The sequence below is a fragment of the Rattus rattus genome, chromosome 15, assembly GCF_011064425.1.
Source record: "Rattus rattus isolate New Zealand chromosome 15, Rrattus_CSIRO_v1, whole genome shotgun sequence".
Taxonomy (NCBI): Eukaryota; Metazoa; Chordata; class Mammalia; order Rodentia; family Muridae; genus Rattus; species Rattus rattus.
In genome coordinates, this window is record NC_046168.1 from 70878969 (window position 1) to 70899034 (window position 20066).

The 20066-nt window shown below is 52.2% G+C and overlaps 1 protein-coding gene across 2 annotated transcripts in view; it reads right to left on the bottom strand.

The window, feature by feature from the left end:
* Window positions 1-20066, bottom strand: part of Pdgfrb (platelet derived growth factor receptor beta) — a 47348-nt gene that overhangs the window by 16069 nt on the left and 11213 nt on the right. The window contains exons 3-9 of one of the 2 annotated variants that reach the window (XM_032885524.1): window positions 7098-7143; window positions 5753-6073; window positions 3138-3404; window positions 2304-2431; window positions 2049-2223; window positions 1311-1503; window positions 632-747 (exon numbers count right to left, since the gene is read on the bottom strand). In XM_032885524.1, coding sequence (XP_032741415.1) covers window positions 632-747; window positions 1311-1503; window positions 2049-2223; window positions 2304-2431; window positions 3138-3404; window positions 5753-6073; window positions 7098-7137 — 1240 coding nt within the window. In that variant the 5' untranslated portion in view covers window positions 7138-7143. Of the gene's footprint in view, window positions 1-631; window positions 748-1310; window positions 1504-2048; window positions 2224-2303; window positions 2458-3129; window positions 3405-5752; window positions 6074-7097; window positions 7144-20066 lie in introns of those variants that run through there. The other variant, XM_032885525.1, reaches the window with a different exon arrangement.

Genomic DNA, 20066 nt, shown 5'->3' on the forward strand with positions numbered 1-20066 from the left:
TCTATTATCTATTATCTATCCATCCATCTATCTCCTTCCCCTCCTGCTACAGTTGCATGTTACCTTCTAACCTTCTTTGTTTTCTGTGATTTTTTTAAAGATTTATTTATTTATTATATATAAGTACGCTGTAGCTGTCTTCAGACACACCAGAAGAGGGCATCAGATCTCATTACAGATGGTTATAAGCCACCATGTGGTTGCTGGGAATTGAACTCAGGACCTCTGGAAGAGTAGTCAGTGCTCTTAGCCACTGAGCCATCTCTCCAGCCCATCCTCCTTTTCTATTTCTCTTCCCCTCCTAGGATGCAAATCATAAAAGATAGAACAGACTGCCACATTGGAACTACTCAGCAGAGTACGAATTGTATGTGAGAAGTAAAATTGTGCCATCAGTACATAAATGGCCCAGACTTGGAGGAAGCACCAGTATAATCTGACAGTCATCTTTTAGAGCTGGGGAAACTGAGGCCCAGAGAGGGGACCTGCCAGATCAACCATCTAAAATGTAGCCTTCTTGGTTCCAGGCCCTTTCTCCAGGCTCTGCCATGGGTGGATGAGCAGAGAAGGAAGGAAAAGAAATGGAGAAGGGAGGGAGGGGTAGAGAGAGGGGAAGGGGGATGGTCCTTACCATTGACCTGCAGCTTGAATGAGAGCTGGACCTGGTCGTCGGCATGGAAGGCCCGCATGGTATAGTAGCCCGCTTCTGACACCTTCACACGTACCAAGGTCAGTTCTGACACATACCTATGGAGCAGGCCAGGCCAGGGGACCTGTGATCAGAACCCTAGGAACCCCTAAAGCATCCTCACCTTCCTATAGAATGCCAAGGGAAGGGATAGCTTTGCCAAGGTCACGCAGGGGTAACGGCAGAGTCAAGATCCACACCCAGTCTCCTGAGTCCTCAGCCACAGGCAGTTCATCTAAACTACCAGGAAGGCTTGGGAAGGGCTAGCGTGTGTTTCTGTCTCTCAAAAGCTTATCCCCATCAGAGGGGCATATTCTTGCCTGTCTGCTGATCTCTAGCCTTGGGGACACCCTCTTCCCATCCAGCGCGTTTGCTTTTGGCCGTTACCTGCTGGTTCTGTTCATCACAAGGTAACTAAACCTCTGAGTGGCCAACCCGTCGGTGTCTGCCACCCCCACCGGGAGGAGCAGAGTGGCCTGCTCTGCTCCTACAGTTTCCCTAGTACCTGGCATGTGTCTATCACACAACAAAGTCTCAGACAAGAAGGTCCTAGGTTTGTTGGTCCCCAGGGCTGTCTGGCAGCTTCGAAGCTTCCAAAACAAGTGGACTAGCTGGTGCTCACCGGGTCTCAGACACGTTGCGAGTGGACAGAACTAACTCTCCAGCGCTGGAGTCACCCAAGGTACGGTTGTCCTTGAACCACAGGACAGAGGGCGTCGGATAAGCCTCAAACACCACCTGCAACGTCCGGCTCCGGTGCAGCTCAGCAATTTGTACGTCTTCCAGTGTTTCCAGCAGCCGCACATAGCCATTTTCTGTGAAGGTACAACAGTCAGGGGCGGGCCCTGTGGGCGGAGCTATGTCCAGACACCAATGAGAGTACGCATCCTGCCGATGTCTAGTGGAGGGTTCAAAGAAGCCAGCTCGGACCAAAGGCAAGATAAACACCTTCTAGGGGCTTCTAGAATCTAGGGGCAAGGTTTCTCCAGGCAACAGAGCTGAAGCGCAAGCTGGGACAGAAGCAGGGATGGAATTTGATACCGATGGCGTTAGGGTCAGTGCTGAAGTTGGGACTGGACTTGTAGTTTTCTGTTCTGGATCCTTAATATTTATATATGGTGCAGGGGGACTTCAAACTAGTGCAGTGGTTGACTTTGGTGACGGGATTGCCAAGACCTGCACTGAGGGGTTGAGAATGAACTAGGAGTGCGGCTAGGTGGGAAGTCTAGGTTGGGCTCAGAGTTCTATCCGGGGCTGCTGCACTTCATTTGGGTCTAATACTGAAAAAGAAGACCCCAGGTCTGTGCCAGAGTCTGGTCCAGCGCAGGCTGAGGTAGAAGGCTGAGCCCAAGGCACCCACCGATCACAGTAACGTTGATGGCTTTCTCATCGCCGTGGTCATTCACACTCACTGACACGTTGCAAGTATAGGTGCCAGAGTCACTCAGCTCAGCGGTGGGGATATGAAGAATGGAGCCAATGCGGGAGGGCACTCCGAAGAGGTAATCTGTCACCGGCTCCACCAGCCGCCCACTCTGCAAGGTCAAGTCCCCAAATCAGAAGCCAGCAAGAGCTGAGATGCCCAGCCTGCCTTCCAACCTTTGCCCAGCGTTACCTTCATGCGGGGGTACGTCCACTGGAAGTTGACCACGTCATTGCCCATCACGATGCACCTGATGGTGATGCTCTCACCCTGGCGGACCACAGTCTGCACTGCATTCACAGAGACATTGATGGATGACACTGGAATGAGGCAAAGAGATTGGATTAGGGCCAAGGAGGGCATCACTAGCCACCAGCACTAGGCTTGGGGAACAGGTGTGGTCCACAGGGAAAGGCTGGCTATTGTAAAAGATTCATTCATTGAGTCTATCAGTAATAATTAAACTACTGTTATATACAAACGCTATCCTAGACACTGGGGCTAGAGGAGCAAACACCACAGGCAGAACCTCTTCCCTCATGGAGCTGACAATGAGAGAGCAATCTGGAAGCCAAAATCCAGTTCTCTGGGAATCCAAATTTACCAAGCACCTTTCACATGCTAAGCACCTTAATCTCTTTTATTTTACCTCCCCCCAAAATCTTGTAAGGAAGGCAGTTTTCCTCATTCTCATCTTATGGTGGGGAAGGTGGGAGGGAATCAGGCTCATGGGAACCGTATGCCTTGTGCAAAGAAGTCCAGATGGGAAGTGGCCAAGCTGGTATCCAAACCTGGCTGGCTCCAAGCCTGTGTCTGTGCCCCCACTTTGTGCAGAATAACCCAGCCCTTAGCGCACTGTGACTGTGGACCAACTCCATCCTTTCTCCGAGCCACTGTTTCCTTTATAGAATGTAGAGAACACTAGGTCCCTCCCAAAACTACAAGAGAACCTAATAAGACACGGAGCTGTGGACTTAGTAAACGGACAGGTGATTCTTCCACGAAGGGCCAGAAAGCGGGGCTCACCCTGCAGGCTGTAGACATAGTAAGTATCGGAGTCCACTTCCCTGTCCCCAATGGTGGTTTTGCAAATGTAAGTCTTGTCCTCAAAAGTACCAATGAAACCTCGCTGGTGGTCATAGGGTACATGTAGGGGGATATCCACTTTCTTCTCATGCAGCGTCACCTCCAGCTGGGGGTCTGTCACTCGGCATGGAATCGTCGTCTCAGTGACATCCGTGACAAAAATGAATAGGTCCTCAGAGTCCATCGGGAGGAAGCCCATGGTGGGATCTGTCAAGAGTAGAGCCAAGGAATGAATGTCCTGGTTAGAATTTGTCAACTTGACATCAGCTAGGGTCATCTGGGAAGGAGAAACCTGGATTGAAAAAATGCCTCCGGTTGGGGATTTGGCTCAGTGGTAGAGCGCTTGCCTAGCAAGCGCAAGGCCCTGGGTTCGGTCCCCAGCTCCAAAAAAAAAGAAAAAATGCCTCCATCGGATAACCTGTAGGCAAGTCTGCGGGCATTTTCTTGATTAATGACTGATGTGGAAAGGCTCAACACCCTGTGGGTGATGCCCTGCATGGGCAGGTGGTCTTGGCCATGAGGACCAAGCTACATTCCTCCATGGCCTCTGCTTCAGTCTCTACCATCAGGTTCCTGCCCTGACTTCTCTTCCTGATGGACTGACTGTAAGCTACTAAAATGAAGTAAATCCTTCCCTTCCCAATTGCTATTGGCCAACTTGTTTAATCACAGCCAGAACAGTGAGGTTCTAGCCGTCCCGTGAATTGCTTTTTGACTTTGAACAGTCTCTTCCCCTTTCTGCCCCTCAATCACCTCAATGTAGAATAAGGATGCTGCTATGGTTCTGGTGTTGGTCCCCTGCAAACTGCATTCAACTATAATTGCCATTGTAATGGTATTTTCAGGTAGAATAAGTAAGGGATGACTGTCAGCTTGTCTGGGTGGGGAAGGCCTGGACTCCCAGCTACTTGTGAAGCAGATGGGAGATGTTAGAGAACTGTGGAGCTGAGGCTTGCCAATGCTTCTGGGTGAATTCAAGGCTGGTCATGGTAACCTTGTGAGACTCTGTCTCAAAATGAAGAGTTAAAAACAGTAATAGTGAGGCTGGGGAGATGGCTCAGGGGTTAAGAGAACTTGCTGTTCTTCCGGAGGATTTGAATTTGTTTCCTAGCACCTGCATCAAGTAGCTCACAACTGCCTGTAATTCCAGCTGGTAAACACACACACACACACACACACACACACACACACACACACACACACACACACACACACACACACACACACACACACACACACACACACCCCACACACACACACACACACACATACACACACAGAGACACACAAGCACACACACACATATACACACAAAGACACACACAAACACACATGCACAGACACACACACACACACACACACAGACACACACACACACAGACACACACGCAGACACACACACACATACACACACATGCATGCGCACACATACACACATGCATGCACACATGCACATACACATACACACATGCACACACAGTGCACTCATATACACATAAATAAAAATAAATAATTAATTTGAAAAATAATCATAATGTAAAGGCCTGGGGATGTAGTTCAGTGGTAACATCCTTCCCTAGTATGGACAAGACCCTGGGTTCAATCCCCAGTATTAAAAAGGAAAGTAGAAGCAGGGGTAGTACTCATGAAGGCATCGTGGACTGGTGCAGTTATGAAGGCATAAGTTCAGCCCCCTCTCCTGTTCTACCCCTTCAGTCTTTGCCATGGTATAAGGTAGCAAGGCTTTTGCTACAGCTAGAGACGGGGAGATGGCCTGCCTAGCATTCATGAAAGAGGTGCCATAGTACATTCAGGTGGTGGAGGTAGGAGGTAGGTTCAAGGCCGGGGTTGGCCATATAACAACTAGACATTGCCTCAAAAAGAAACGATGCCGAGTGTGACAGCACCTGCCTTTGATCCCAGCACTCAGGAAGCAGAGGCAGATGGATTTCTATGAGTTTGAAGGCAACCTGGATTACACAATGCCCTCCATACCGGCCAAGGCTACGTACATGTGAGACTTCCCAGGGTGAGAGGAGGAGGAAGAGGAGGAAGAAAAAGAACATATTCTTGCCAGATGCCGGCCCCTAGATCTTGAGGGGCCCTTGCTAGATGCTGGCCTCTAGAACAGTGTACTGATCCATTCTGTTCTTTAGAAATCCTCTTGGGTCTTCTGTTAGCACAATGAGACTGAAGAAGATGCTCTCATTGGCCATTTCCTGCTCTTCCTGCGATGTTGACAGCGGGGGAGTCAGAGTGAGGAGGTGAGAGGTCATAAAGGTACCTAGGGCTCAAAGAACCAGGGTAGTAGGATATGGAAGCCAAAACGAACAGGTTGAAACCAGCCGAGAATGCAGAATTCTTGGGAGACAAGAGCAGAAGTGGCTGGGAGAGAGGAGACAACAAGCGAAAGGAACATGCTGGCTGAGGCAGGCTGGACGCTGCTCTCTTTGCCTGTATCTAGCGGAGCCCTGAGGTACTCTTGGAGTTTCCTTCTGTGCTGTGTGCTGTAGAGATGGGGGTGAAGGGGTAGGCACGCAGACAAGTGTCCTTACCTGGCACAAAGATGTAGATGCGCTTCCGCTCACTGAGCTCTGGCCCCAGCGAGTTGTTGTAGACACAGAAGTATTCTCCGGTGTCTCCCCCAGTGACATTAGTCAGTGTCAGCACACTGGAGAAGGTGCCGTCCTGGTTCATGGCTGCTTCTTGCCAGGGCACCTGGGACATCTGTTCCCACATCACTGGAGCTGAACTTGAGCATGTCAGAACAAAGGTGCTCGAAATGTTGAGGACGAACTCTGGCCCAGGGGGCGTGATGACTAGGCCTTGGGAGATCTGTGGTCCCAGGAGCAATAGCACGAACAGCAACAATCGGCCTTTGGGCGAAAAGTGTCACACATCATGGTCACGGCAAAGAGATGTTAGCCCCTCCCTCAGAGTTGTCTGGGAGGCCTGAGTTTCTCTCAAGTCTTTAAAGACTACATCTTCCCATTCAACGCAAGTTGCTTGCTTGACCATTGTCAGGCCCTCAAGGGCTCCTTTCCCAGGTCTCTGCCTCATCTGACTCCAGCCTCCAAACCCTTCAGCTATGTTATGTGCAGGCAGCATGCAGGAGAAAGAGGCAGGAAATCCTGTGGAAGCAATCCCCAGACCTCCGGTTCCTGCATTGCCTTCCAGGTCACTCCCTAGTCATCTTCGCTGTAGCTGCTTAGGTTTCTACAGAGCTCACAGGTCACCATAGGAAAGAGGTTCTCATGTAGCTCAGAGTTGGGGCAGACTTAGGGCCATTGAGATGCTGAGGCCCCTGAGGGCTTGAAGGACATGGCGTGGGGAGGGTTAGGATGTGTATGTGTCAAATGATTGGTGCCTCCCCCGTGCACCTTCTCGAGGAGGATTAGGAGAAGCAGCTATGGTCACCACTGTTCACAGGGAGGATGTGTCAGCCACACCCCCGTGATCCCTAGTGTCCAAGGTCAGGGCAGATGCAGCCAGTCAGCAGGGCCATCAAACAATGGTGAGTAGGGCAGGCCACTGGCTCATCACTGGGTGCTCGAGCATTTGCCCAGACCTTGGAGAGTTGAAGGCAAGTGTCCAGCTGGACTGGAGAGGGGTAGAGGAGGCTGGGGTGTCTCAGAGGGGGCCGTGGATGCAGTAGAATAAGCAAGGAGCTTGAGCTCGTGGTTCTGGACAAGGAGGGATCCATTGAGTGGATGGAAAGAAAAGCTAATAGGTGAGTGGCTGAAAGAGGCCTCTGCAGACCGCTTCCCAATTCAGGGAAACTGAGACTCAAGAGCGCTGTGGAACTTCCAGACTCTCGGGTCCTGGTGCTACCAAGCATCACCACTGCCAGCTCCCTAGGGACATCCTTGGGGCTCTCGCCCTTGTCTCCAGCTTACTTACCTCTGAGGACTGAAGCTGGCATCACCTCTGGAAGCCCCATGGTGCCCTGTAGAATAAAACATGGATCAGAGTCCAGTGTGGGCAAAGGCAGTGCCAGGGCCCACCTTAGACCTGGTTCCTGAGGGGTCAGCTCTGCCCGGGCATCCAATCGCCTATCTCAAGGCTGGGAAGACGTCCAGGTCCCCAAGCTCTCTCCTCTCTTCTTCCAGCTCTTACATGACCTTGGTTGAGTCCCTTGCCTACGGGTCCCTGTATGTTACACTGGAGGGGGGGAGTTGGGCTAGATTGGGGACTTGGCAGCTCTGATGGCCCCGTCCTCGTCCGGGTGACAGTTCCAATACCAGGCACTTATCTGCCAGCACAAATATTTGGGAAAGTGTGATGAAAGGCCTGGAGGAGTCGGAGGGGGTGAGCCAGAGCCCAGAGAGCTCCCACAGCTCCCTCCGCAAGCACAACAGGAAATGGGATGTCTGTGGGAAGGGAAGTGGGGAGGGGGTGGGGGTCAGGACTATGGAATGTGGGAGTGGGCTGGCCCCCCTACTCAGCACAGAGCTGCACAGGAGGCCCAGGAGAGAGGAACCAGGTTCCCAGCCCTGTCTAATTCATCAAGCCTTAAAGGTTCTTGGAGACTACTGAGGCCAAACTTCCCACCTCCACCTTCCATGTCTACATAGGGAAACTGAGGAACAAAGACCTTTACCCAAGGTTCCCAACGGAGCCTGTTCAAGAGGGAGACAGCTGAAGAGTGGGAACAGAGACAGAGGAGACTTGTGAAGAGAGCGCTAGAGCAGGGACACAGATGGGCACAGTGTATCAGGTGAATCTTTGATTCGTCCTTCCTCTCAGCAGCCTTTCCTCAGATAGCAATAGCCAGGTATGGTCAGAGTCACAGATCAAGAAACATAGGAGGCAATCATGTGATGGGCAACAAGGAGCATCCTGAGACTGTGGGGCTGCAAGGCCTGGACCAGTTTGTCAGCTCCATCACTTTCCCCAGGGCTGAGGAGTCAGGTCTCACGAGCTCCACTGCCTGAGCCCTACCTGCGGGCAGAGCCTCCAGCTAGAGAGAAGCTAATGAATGCATCATCTGTGAGGGCTGTAGTCACACATGGTGCATCAGACACCTCAAGGCAGCACTCTAGCTCTGTTCAACACCTTAAGAAGCAAGCTGCACAGACCTGCTTTACCCCATCTTTCGACAGCCTGCAGGGCCCTGAGTTTCTCCTCTCAGAATTATCCTTGGTCAAATCCTTCCTGATGCCCCATTCTCCGTCTTCCCTATGACATCCCTCTGGTGTCGACCCCTCCAGCTGGACACCAGGCATCCTGGAACTGCCTAGATAGCATTTGGGTGCACAGCCAACAGGCCCTACAGAGGCCATCTTCCCCCTTGGTGCGTGTCCCTCTGGCTCCCCACTTCCTGCCAGAGATGTGGGCCAAAGAAAATCATAGCAGCCCAGGGTGGGGGAGGACCCATCTCAGCCTTCCTCCCCTCCCCTCCCAGCCCTCCCTGGCTGGCCACAGTGTTTATTATTCTAAAGGAGGAATTCGGCCCGCTGGCCAGGGGATGGGAGGTCACCGTAAGGAGGCTGGTCTGACTCTGGTAGGCTGTGTTGACCCTGTAGGCTGGAACCCCTGGCATGCAGTCCCCAACCCTTCTACTTTGCGGTACACCATCTTCCCTTCTCAGGCCCTCTCCGGCAGGGAATAAGGCTGGGGTAGCTAAAAGTAAGGGCTCTAAGCCGGGAAGGAGCCTTCTTAAACGGGAAGAGGAGACCCAGAGAGGCTCAGAATCATGACCATGTCACATAGACACAAAGTGGGTTCCAGCTGTCTGTCGGAAGGACAGACTAAGCAAAGGAGCTGAGGGACACTGCAAGTCACAGACGCCAGCAGTCTTGGACTTGAACAGCTCCCCTCATCAGGCCCTTGAACCCACTGTGACAATGACCAGATCTCCTGCCAGCCTGCCTCATTTGCATATTCATTCCCAGACAGGTTGTGATGGTCTTCTTTTTTGGTTTGCGTGGGGTTTTGTTGTTGTTTTATTTTGGGTTCTTTTGGGGGGGGGGCAGGATTTCTCAGTGTAACCCTGGCTGTCCTGGAACTCACTATGTAAATCAGGTTGACCTCTAACTCAGTGATCCGCCTGCCTCTGCCTCTCAAGTGCTGGGATTAAAGGTGTGCACCACGCCCGGCTCTGTGATCTTAAAAAGCTGTCACTATTCAAAAGTTCTACCTGTCTGACTTACTGATGAGAATGTCTGGCCGCCATTATTCTCAGTGGGGTGGCCTGAGGAAGAAATGGCTGGTCAGGTATGCCGATGTCATGTTTGAGGCCACAGTACCTGGGAATCCATGACCCATCTCATCTCACTGATCTAGGGGGTAGATTCAGACACACTGTCTAAACGGCCACAGTTTCTCCACACAGCTAGAAGTTAGGTGTTTTCTCAGGTGACTTCCCGCCAAATAAACTCGGGTGTGGAAGTGGGTATGGGCGGCCAGCCGCAGGTGGAGGATTCATCAGTGTGGGTAGAAAAATCTCCAAACCCCACTCCCTGGCTGTGGTCAGGAAGTCCTTGGTATTGCTCTGTTCAGGGTAGGTCCAGAGAAGGTCTACTCAGCTTCTCACAACAGATGTGAGACACCCCTTAGGGAACAGGAGTGACCCCCAGGGGAACAAGCAGGCTTGGGAGTCATCCTCAGAGCCTTGGCCTTCCTGCTTGTCACAAGCGTGCACAGTTTCCCACTCCTTTCCCACCATTTTAATCTAAATAAATCTAGCCCATCTTGGCCACATCCGCCAGCATCAGTTTTCCTCCCTCGGGGTCCCGAGGCTCCCACGACACAAGCAGTCTGGGAAGGGGGGGGACCTGTATTGCTGCCAAAGGGAGGCCTGCATACGGTGAACACATGCACAGTCCAGATGCTGCCTACGCTCTCTCACACACGCTCTTCTACAGCACACACACACGCGTAGCTATTCGGGTGTGCGCCCAGCCCTCACGCAGGCACGAACCATGTGCATGCCCACACAAGACCCACGCACACACGGCCCCCTCAGTGCCCACCGCACGTGCACGCTGCACAGACGGATGCTTGTATACTTTACGGTGTGTTCATCAGAGAGGCCCTTGTGTATAACAGTCACGCATGTAAACCACCCCATCCCCCAACATAGGACATATCCAGAGCATGTGTACACAAACTCACAGTCACCCTCTGCCCACGCATCCGTGAACAAGCATAGAGGAGCTCTAAACCTCACTTGCTGTGCAGTACTTGGCACGCATTGCCTCACTGGATCCTCTGAAAGCTCTGAGGTGGAGGATTATTCCCATTTTATAGGTAAGAGAATGGAGGCAGAAACTGCTTTTGGGAAATTGCCAAGAGATGCAGACCAGACAAGAGGAACCTTCTGGCTGAAATGAGGCAGCGTGCCTGTCCACCACCTGCCACCCCCTGCAGATTTCCCTTGGTACAGTGTGTGGTTGGGCAGAGGGCAGTGGGTGGGGACTGACTGAGACAGATGGCTTGGAGACGAATGTAGCTGAGGGTCGGCAGAACTTGGTGACTGAATGTCGGAAGGACCCAAGGCAGGCTCCAGAGGTATGGAGTAGCCTGGGAGTGCCTACGACAGGGGCACAAATCTATGTTCTAAGATGAGAATGAGACAATACCTAGGCTTAAGAGTGGCCGCTAAGGAGACTGGAGAGATGGCTCAGTGGTTAAGAGCACCAATTGCTCTTCCAGAGGTCCTGAGTTCAATTCCCAGCACATAGTGACTCACAACCATCTGTAATGAGATCTGATGCCTTCTTCTGGTGTGTCTGAAGACAGCTACAGTGTACTTGAAAGAAAGAAAGAAAGAAAGAAAGAAAGAAAGAAAGAAAGAAAGAAAGAAAGAAAGAAAGAAAGAGTAGCCACCAAGCTGGTTGCAAATGTGGAGGGTTTTGTTGGCACTGAGTGGGGGCAGAGGTCAGGTCAGACAGAAACCCAATGGGATGGGAGAGCAGAAAGCCAGCTGCGGTTCAAAGGGGCACTTGGTGGAGTCGGCCAGCTTCAGTCCCACCAAGTTCTGAATAAACAAGATACCCAAGCAGGAGGCCCAATCCTGGGGTCACAGGGTCAGAACCTTGGAATGTCAATGCCCTGCAGCCAGGAAACATCTACCTATCCCTTTCTGAGGCTCACTGAAGAGATCACTGAACAGACAGGAAGCTGAGGATTGGGATGGGGACATGAAAAGTCCCATTCTCTCTCTCTCTCTCTCTCTCTCTCTCTCTCTCTCTCTCTCTCTTTCTCTCTCTCTCTCTCTCCAGGATGGTCTCAAATGGGTTTTGGGCTGTTGGAGCTCACCAACCCCTACCGGGGCTTTATGTGTCTCTTAACAGGACAGTCACCCTCCTTAACCTGCCCTATGACAGGGAGACCTGTGACAGAGATTCAGAGGTGAGACCTGCTAAATCACTGACCAAAGTAGACACAAACTGGCTCCCTGGCTTGTTCCTATCTTCCAAATCAGGGCCCCTGCATGGCCCCTGCACCAATGGAAGGAAATATAGCTATTGCCTCTCCGTCGTCCCATTATTACAGCCTAGGTCAAGAGAGTGGAAAAACTTTCCAGACTGACGCTATAGCTCTCGGGACCCTTGCCCTGTGGACCTGGAATGCCGGGTTAGGGGTGAGGGTGGGGTGAGTCTCCTTGACCCAGACTGGGATGCCATGACTCAGCTCAGAAGAGGCAGCCAGTTCTAGACGGGATGTTGGAGGGGGTGGGTAAGAGGAATCTGCAGCCAGGGACAAAATCCTTGGCTAACAGCTGGGCAGTGAGCAAGTGACAATGGTCTGGTCTGGACCTGACAGAGTTTGGCACTTCTCGCCTTCTCAGATCCAGCTGACATGGGTGTGATCTTATAGTACCAGTTAGGAAGCTGCCCTGCTCCACCCCAATCCTGGGAGCCAGAGAAGGGTCTGGAGGGGGAGGATACAGTTTCAAGTGGGATCAGAAACCTGGGAAGGAAAGAACCCATCCCTTCATCCTAGGGCACATTTTCCTGGAGAAGTCTCAGCCATGCTAGCACTCCACAGCGCATCTCCCCAGGCCCCCTCAGGAGCATCTCCATGTCCCTTGCCCCATCATGACCATTCAGTCTCCCTCGTCCCCTCTGGCCTCACTTCCTTTCTCTAAAGCACCCATTTGACCCTGTCGTTCCCCTGACCTGCCCATGGCTCTCTGTGGCGCCATGGCTATAGGGAGCATCATCAGGACGAAGGTCACTGTCATCTCTGCTCCCCAGGGTACCACACTCATTCTGTGCTCCTCTCCCCAGGAGTCCTCCCCAGGGACAAAATGGAAATGAAACGGCCTATTTTCTGGAAGTCCAAAATAAAACGAAACATCTGTCTGGAAAGGAACCAGGCAGATAAAGAATAAACCAATCCTCCCCCGGCCCCCGCCACCCCCCAGCCCAGCCCCCACAGAGTGTGAGAGCTGGGGGTTAGATGGCATTCTAACAGCCTGTGGGAAAGTGTTCAGTGTGTGCCTGACAGCACTAGGGGCCCCGGGGAGGGGGCCCGGGATCCCCACGCATGCTGGGAACCGGCCTGGGAAGGAGGTCAGAGAGGAGGATGGGAGGTCCAACCATGCCTCTGCCCACAGCCCAGGCGCCTGCAGAGCAAGCACTTCCTGCCCCCTGCCTCAGGCGCCTTGCTGGCCTCAGGCTCAGCCCCCTCAGCTTCATTCCAGGCCATACAGCCTGGCTCTGCAGATGCCCTGGGACACTGCTCCCCAGCCCAGCCCCCCACCCCCACCCCTCCGCCAGCTTCCAGTCTCCAGGGGCTCACTTGAGCCTTCTCTTGTCAGTTATTTCAGAAGAACCGAGGACTTAGCCTTGGAGAGTTCCAACATGGTAGCGGCTCTACCTTGGGCCATCCCTTCTGCGCCTAGCACCCCTTGCATAGTCACCGAAGGCCGATTTAAGGCCTTTGTCTGCCACCTGGTCCAGACTCTCCCGAGAGTGAACCCGTCAGGTTCTCCGCCCGATCCACCACACCCTGTTGCTCTCCCACTTCACAGATGAGAAAACTGAGGTCTGAAAGGAAGGCTACGGTGCAAAATCCTTGGCAGGCTGTCACTAAGCCTGTCTAGCACACAGGCCCAACACCCATTCATGTACGCTCTGCCTTTCCTGCAGAACTAACAGGTTGGTCCTGCTTCTGTCCACCAGCCTTCCCATAGGCACTGATCAGACCAACAAAAAGGACCGTAGAAGCCCAGGCGGCACCAACCGTATGCCAGTCACAAGTCTGCTGCCTGTTTCTTCCTATTCTGGACTTCTCTACACTTTCTTCTGAGCTGGGCCAAAGTGGAATCAATGGTCATGGTGCTACAATCTTAGGGCCAGTAGGGGTCACACATGCCCTATTTCCCCCACCCCCACCCCTTCTCTGCAATTGCACACAGCCTAAAACAGCAATCTCACCATTTCCTCTGTGGCCCTTTCTACCTAGACAGCTCAGGATCCTCAGAGACCAGACCACCACCGTGGTTTTATTATAGTGAGCACAGTCTGTCTTTCTCTGTCCCTTACACCACCAACCTTCCCATAACCACTGAACAATGACCTTTCTTCTCACTCACTGTTCCAACCTGAAAACAAATGAAAGCCCCAACTAATTTGAAGCCAGATGTTCTGTTTAAAGAAGTGATCCACAGATTTTACTCTATCCACACAACAGTTGTATGGGGGAGGGGCTCATTGTACCCATTTCAAAGAGGAGAACGCTAAGTCTCAGGGAGGTTTGGTGACTTGCCTAAGGTTACATAACCAATGATCATAAGAGTTAGGATAATATATAAACCCAGGCTGGTTTGGGTCCAAAGCCTGTTTTCTTAACCACTGAGCAAGACAGCCCTGCTCCCAACTTGAAGCAACTCTGGTCCACAGGAAATTGCTGCTAGCTGAAGCCCTCAGCGGTAGAAAGGATTCTCCAAGGTCAGGGCCCTGCCTTGGAGACAGAAGTCAGGGCCCTTTTGAGACTTCACCATAGAATCTGAGTATCGGGAGGATATTAGGATCCATAGCCTGGGTGGGCAGAGTGGCTGGCACTCGCCTTTAATCCCAGCTCGTAGGAGGCAGAGACAGGAAGATCTCTATGAGTTCAAGGACAGCTTCAACATTGGAAGTTCTAGGCTGGCCAAGACTGTATGGTAAAGTCCTATTCAAAAACAACAACAACCACAACAACAAAAACAACAACCACAACAACAACAACCCAAAAGGAAATTCTTGCAGAGAAAAACCCCAGTTTGGTCTTGCCACTAGTGCTGTTGAGACAGAGTATGTGTTGCCCCCTGTGCCTCAGGCCTGCCTCTATGAGTCCAGCACCCCTAGAATACCCGCAGAGGGCCGGAGCCTGGGAAGTTACCGAGTTCTAGCCTCTACCTCCCTCGGCTGCCCTCCCTGCCCACCCCTACCCCCCAACTCCCACCCCCCCCCAGCCTCATCTAGGGCTGGTGCCATAGCAACTGAGAGCACCAGGCCCTGGCAGCCAAGGAACCCCTGAGAGGGGTCCCGGGCTGTGGCGGGGAGGAGTGCAGCAGGCGCAAACAAGCAAACCTTCTGTTTCTCTGGCTGCTACCATCGGGATCAGCCGTGGGCTGGGGGGCCTCACGGAGAATGTGTTCTCCGAGCCAAGTGGGCAGGGGGCAGGCAGGCCTCGAATCCCAAGCCTGGAAGACCAGCACACGGCCTTCCCCCACCAGCCCATAGCCCACAGACCAGGCAGGAACTGCTGGCGAAGGAGAAACCCCGCCACTGATCCGTGCCAATTACAGAACATTGAGATTCTCCTCAGAGCCCTCCTAGGCAGTGAATAGGGAGGGAAAATGTCCACGTTTCCTTCCCCCTCGCCCTCAGACACACTCAGCATCTCTCCCTTATCCCTTCCTGCTTCACCCTGCTCTGTTAACTTGCCTTCTTCGTGTCTCATTCCCCAGGCCTTAAAACAGGCTATAAACCAGGCCTTTACACTCAGACTCTGGGGCTGGGGCTGACGTTCACACGAGCAGATACTTGGAGGAGGGCCTAGTACCCCCATGTGAAATCAGAGAGCACCTTCTTCGTCCCTCTCCACCCACAGGAGAAGTCATTCATTCAGCCAGTCTGAGGTGCAGAGCTGAGACCTAGACAAGCTTGCTCACGAGAAGAGAAGCAGGTGATACAGAAGATGGCTGAGGAAGGTCCAGAGAAGGGCTATGTGGGAAGTGGGAGCCACCCATAGTATGAGATCGCAGCAGCTCCACTCGACTGTGCTACCCTGAGGTTCAGTGAGAAGTGTTGTTAGCCACCCACAGAAAAGCTAAATCTGATAGGTATCTCCCTGTCCATGCTATCAGCTAAGCCTTCTCTAGCCCTCAGCTTGAGTTTCCACAAATCACGGGACAAACCTAATGGTTATTTGGGATCTCTCCAAATTCCCAGTTTAAGACTGAGCCTATGGTCAGTGCCCTGCTGATGCTTACACAGCACAGGACAGAGTGAGTGACTATGCAGAGTGAGATCTTCTCTTCCTCAGGCCTTGTCCTCAGCTATCACCTAGTGGCAGTATTTTCTAGGGTGGGAACTGGATTGGGCAGACACGGGTGACTCTTTTCCTCTTGGTGATAAGACAGGCAGCTGTTGGGAGGAGAACAGACAGACCAGATGCATGGTATCCTGAAGCCAGTGAGCTATCCCTGATGCTACCCAGGGCAAGGAGGTGGCATGGGAGCTCAGGCCACCTGGGAGAGCTTTTCCATCATAAAACCACTTTGTCCACACCAAATCTCAGTCCTCCTATCTGGCCGCTCTGTGGCAGCTCTGAGGTTAGCCTGTCTCTGTGTTTCCAGATGAGAGCCTTCTGCTATGACAGTTCAAGGTGATGAAGAGCCTATGACTTACTCCACTGATCAGTAAACAGTAGCCATTATGATTCTGTGAGGTTTGGCCTCTGGGGTTTAGTTGGGTTCTACGACCGATGACTCCAGGGCAGGTATTCTGTTTGAGTGACCTTTGGAAAGTGAAGCGGCATCTGTGGTGAAGGGCAGTGTCAAGTCTGATCGACTAGAGCTGAAGTGGGTCAGCCAAGTGATAGGTGACAGGCAGCGGAGGAAGAGAAGGCCTGGGGCACTGGGTGAGCATTTGGGCTTTGCCTTGGACATATCAACGAATCGTTTTTTGTCTGGGGTTTAACAGTAATGGCGGATGGCTAGCTACTGAAGGTAAGAGTGTCATAATGGCCAGCCCGGGTGGGGATGGGGCGTGTTGGAGAGTGGCATGAGCAGGTATTTCATGGGAGATTGTGAGTTGGCATAAGGACAGAGTCAGAGTCCAGTTTCCAGGATGAGGTCATTCCAAGCCCAGCTGGAAGCCCCCAGGAGAAGCAGGTATATATTATGTGGGGCAGGTATAAAGTGAGAAGGGGGGGGGTGTTGTTTTGTGACTGCCTCCTCCTCTTCTTTTTCCTCCTCCTCCTCCTCCTTCTTGTTTCCTGAGGCAAGTTTTCTTTTCTATGTAGTTCTGGTTGTTCTGGAACCTGCTCTGTAGACCAGGCTGGCCTCCCTCTGGAGTGGTCTGGACTTCTCTACTGCCTCTGTACCATTTAAGCTCAGCCTCAGGAGAGGAGGAGGAGGAGCTGGTGGGACTACAGCCCTTGGGAACCCACTTGCCAGAAAAGAAAAGTAATAAGGTCACCCACAAAATGTGACTGTCAGCCTCACGAAGCCTGGTAGGAGGAACAGGGCATGGAGGTCAGCTGGGAGTGTTAGCCTAGCCTGTGAGCAGGTTGATCCCCAGCACCAGGTAAATTCGGAGTGGTGGTGTGTGACTACCCCTCCTCCATACACGGGGTGGAAGGAGGAAAGTCAAAAGTTCGAGGTTAACTTCAGCTACATAACAAGTTCAAGGAGGTAAGCCGGAGCTATTTAAGACCTTGTCTAGAAAAGGAGGAGTCTGCCCCCATGACACCTAGAAAGGGCTTTCAGTGCTAGAAGCAGAGCAGGATGGGTTGCTGGAGCCATTTATCTTTCCCTTCCTCTTTTCTTCTTCACAGAAGAGAAACCTACGGTCAGAACAGAGAAGGGATGGGTCTGGGAGTTCTTTTTTTTTTTTTTTTTTTTTTTTTGGTTTTTTTTTTTCGGGGCTGGGGACCGAACCCAGGCCTTGCGCTTCCTAGGCAAGCGCTCTACCACTGAGCTAAATCCCCAACCCCGGGTCTGGGAGTTCTATGATCCAGAAAACCACACCAGGAGGTCCCATCCTTCCAATGGCTCTTTGGGTTGTGCCTGAGTCATCAGAAGGCTTGCTCTGCAAGAAAGCTTGGTCCCCAGCGCTGCACAAAACCGGGCATGGTGGGACATGCTTATCAGCCTAGCACTTAGGAGGTGGAGGCAGAAAGTTCAAGGTCATCCTTGGCTACAAAGGCAGTTCAAGGCCAACCTGGGATACCTGAAACCCTGGAGAGAGGGGAGGTTTGGGGTGGGGGTAGAGGTGGGAGTGAGCTTTGTTCCTCCAAAAACCTATCCTGGAGCCTCATCGCCCAGAGAGGCATGAAGGCTGGTCCCTTGATAACGGGTGGAGCAGGGACGCCTTGTGTCTGTGGAGTGGTGGTACGGACACAGGCCCTCTCCCATCACCTGTGATCTGCCTGGCTTGAGACACACCGTTTCTTTTATTTATGACCTTGGGTCCGCTCCCATACCATAGGGAAATCAAACCAAATGAGCCCCGAAAACCTTTTCGTCTCTGACGTTCGGACAACTCTTGAACCCCTGACCTTCCTCAGGGACAGCGCTGTCCATCACAGAATGGAGAAGCTGGAACATCCAGCAGATGAAAGGGTCAAGCATCAAGACATCAAACAGGCGCTCGCCAAGGCAGAAGGAGCGAGGATATTAATGTGATTAAAGCTGTACACAGACTTACTTTGATTTTCACCCACCTCCAACAGGCTAAGCATTATGGGTGCCCCTGAGAAAGTGCTTGGGAGTAAAGAGCCTTGGGGCCAGGTCTGGGTGGCGAGGAAGCCTGGGACCCTAAGCCTTGTGGGGGAGGGACCCCTGGAGGGTATCTGTGCAAGTGGCAAGTGTGTGAATTCTATATTGCTCCCACAGGGGTAACTCCCTGGGGGTCCGTCCACTGCTCCTTGTTAGTGCCCCTCTTTGTTTTGGACCAAAGCCTGCTTCCTCTTCCAAAGGAAAGGATCTACAGGTCATTCTTACACAGTCCTCAGCCTCCTTCCCAGCCCTGCTTGCTCTCAGGGAAATAGGCATGCAGACACACCCTGGGACGGGAAACTGAGTACATTAAAGGGGCCTCTCCTGGTTAGAAAGGTCTCTCCTCCTCATTGCAGGTTAAGGTTTTCCATTAGCAGCCATTGATCCAGACCTCTTTCTGCAATGTGTAGAGAAAGGGTAAGAAGGGAAAAAAAAACAAAACCCTTTCATTGTAAAGTTAAATATGCATGATCCTTGAGTACACAGCAGGGCCTGTGCGGCTGCCAATCTAGGCTGGCAGGGCCTGGAATCCTGGAATTGTTCTGTGGTGGCAGGGAGTTTAGTGATCATCGGGGTCAACCTCTTTGTGCAACTGAGAGAGGACTGAAGCCCACGGTCACATGGCATTCTGGGATTTGAGCCCCTCTCTGGAATGCTGAAGACAGATGAGGAGTTTATACTGGGTCCCAGACCCTACTCAGCCTCTCCTCATGAGACCCTGAAGCCAGAAACACCCAAATGCTATTCCCAGACCCTTGATTTCCTATCTGTGGGACTCTGATAAAGCCTCCTCAGGCACTTCCTCATCTGTAAGAGGGGGAGGATTTGTATCTACTCCTTAAGTTTGCAAGATTTAGTTAGGCTGGCGAATGTGTCTGAGCTTTCTGAATGTCAAGCTCGAAGAACCCACGAGAGAACTTCAAGGTTTCTTCAAGGCACAAACAAGGTTAAAACATACACACGCAACAACTATTCTGAGCTGGTCCTGTTCACACTAGCTGAGATGCCACAGAGGGACCCTGGGGAGCAATGACTCCTTTCTCCTACCTAATTGCTTCCAGGGAGAGCAGACTACGGGAAAGAAGTCCCACTGCAAGGACTCACTGCCCAGGGTCCAGAGCCATCTTTCTGGAATGTCTGGTGACTTCCTCTCTCTCCTCCCGCTCCACCACACCAAGCAGCCCATCTAGAACAAAAGCCAGATTCCTTCTTCTAGCATGAGGGCAGCTGGTCCGGAGCCAGGACCCCTATCAGACATAGCCCAAAGGCAGCTAGTGTCAAACTAGCCTGTATACAGATACCAAGGTTTCTAGGTCCCTTCCACAGCCAGAGGTTTTTAGGGCTATAGATCATTTTCCTATCTGGATGCTGATGCACAGGAAGTGGAGAGAGTACTGGCTGTTCTCAGCTGTGGCCACAGCTTGTAGTAATCAGGTTAACATCTCAGATCTTGTTGGTTAAGCCCACAAACTGTCACACCCTTCACAGAGAAGACTGGGGCCCAGAGAGGCAATACATTCAGCCAACAGTAAACATCATGCATTAACACCTGACCAGGCATGGTAACACACACTATTGGTCCCAGCACTCAGGAGGCAGAGGCAGACAGATTTCTGGGAGTTTGAGACCTGTATAGTGAGTGTCAGCATGGTCAGAGTCGGGGACTTCATAGAGAGACCCTGTCTCAAAACGAACAGTTAACACCTGGTGTGGATCTGCGCGCTCACAACCTCTAGGTATGGAGCAGTCCAGGGCTAGCCACAGGGTGCTTATGTAAGAATGGGCTTCTGACTCTGAATCCCCTGGGCTTTCCGCTGCCTCCCAACATCTGCTAGCAATTACAAGTCCAGCTTTTTTTCCCACAGAGGAAAGAGGGCTGCTGATAACCCCACACTGCCATGCTGTTGTCTGAAGCGCCCGCCAGACAG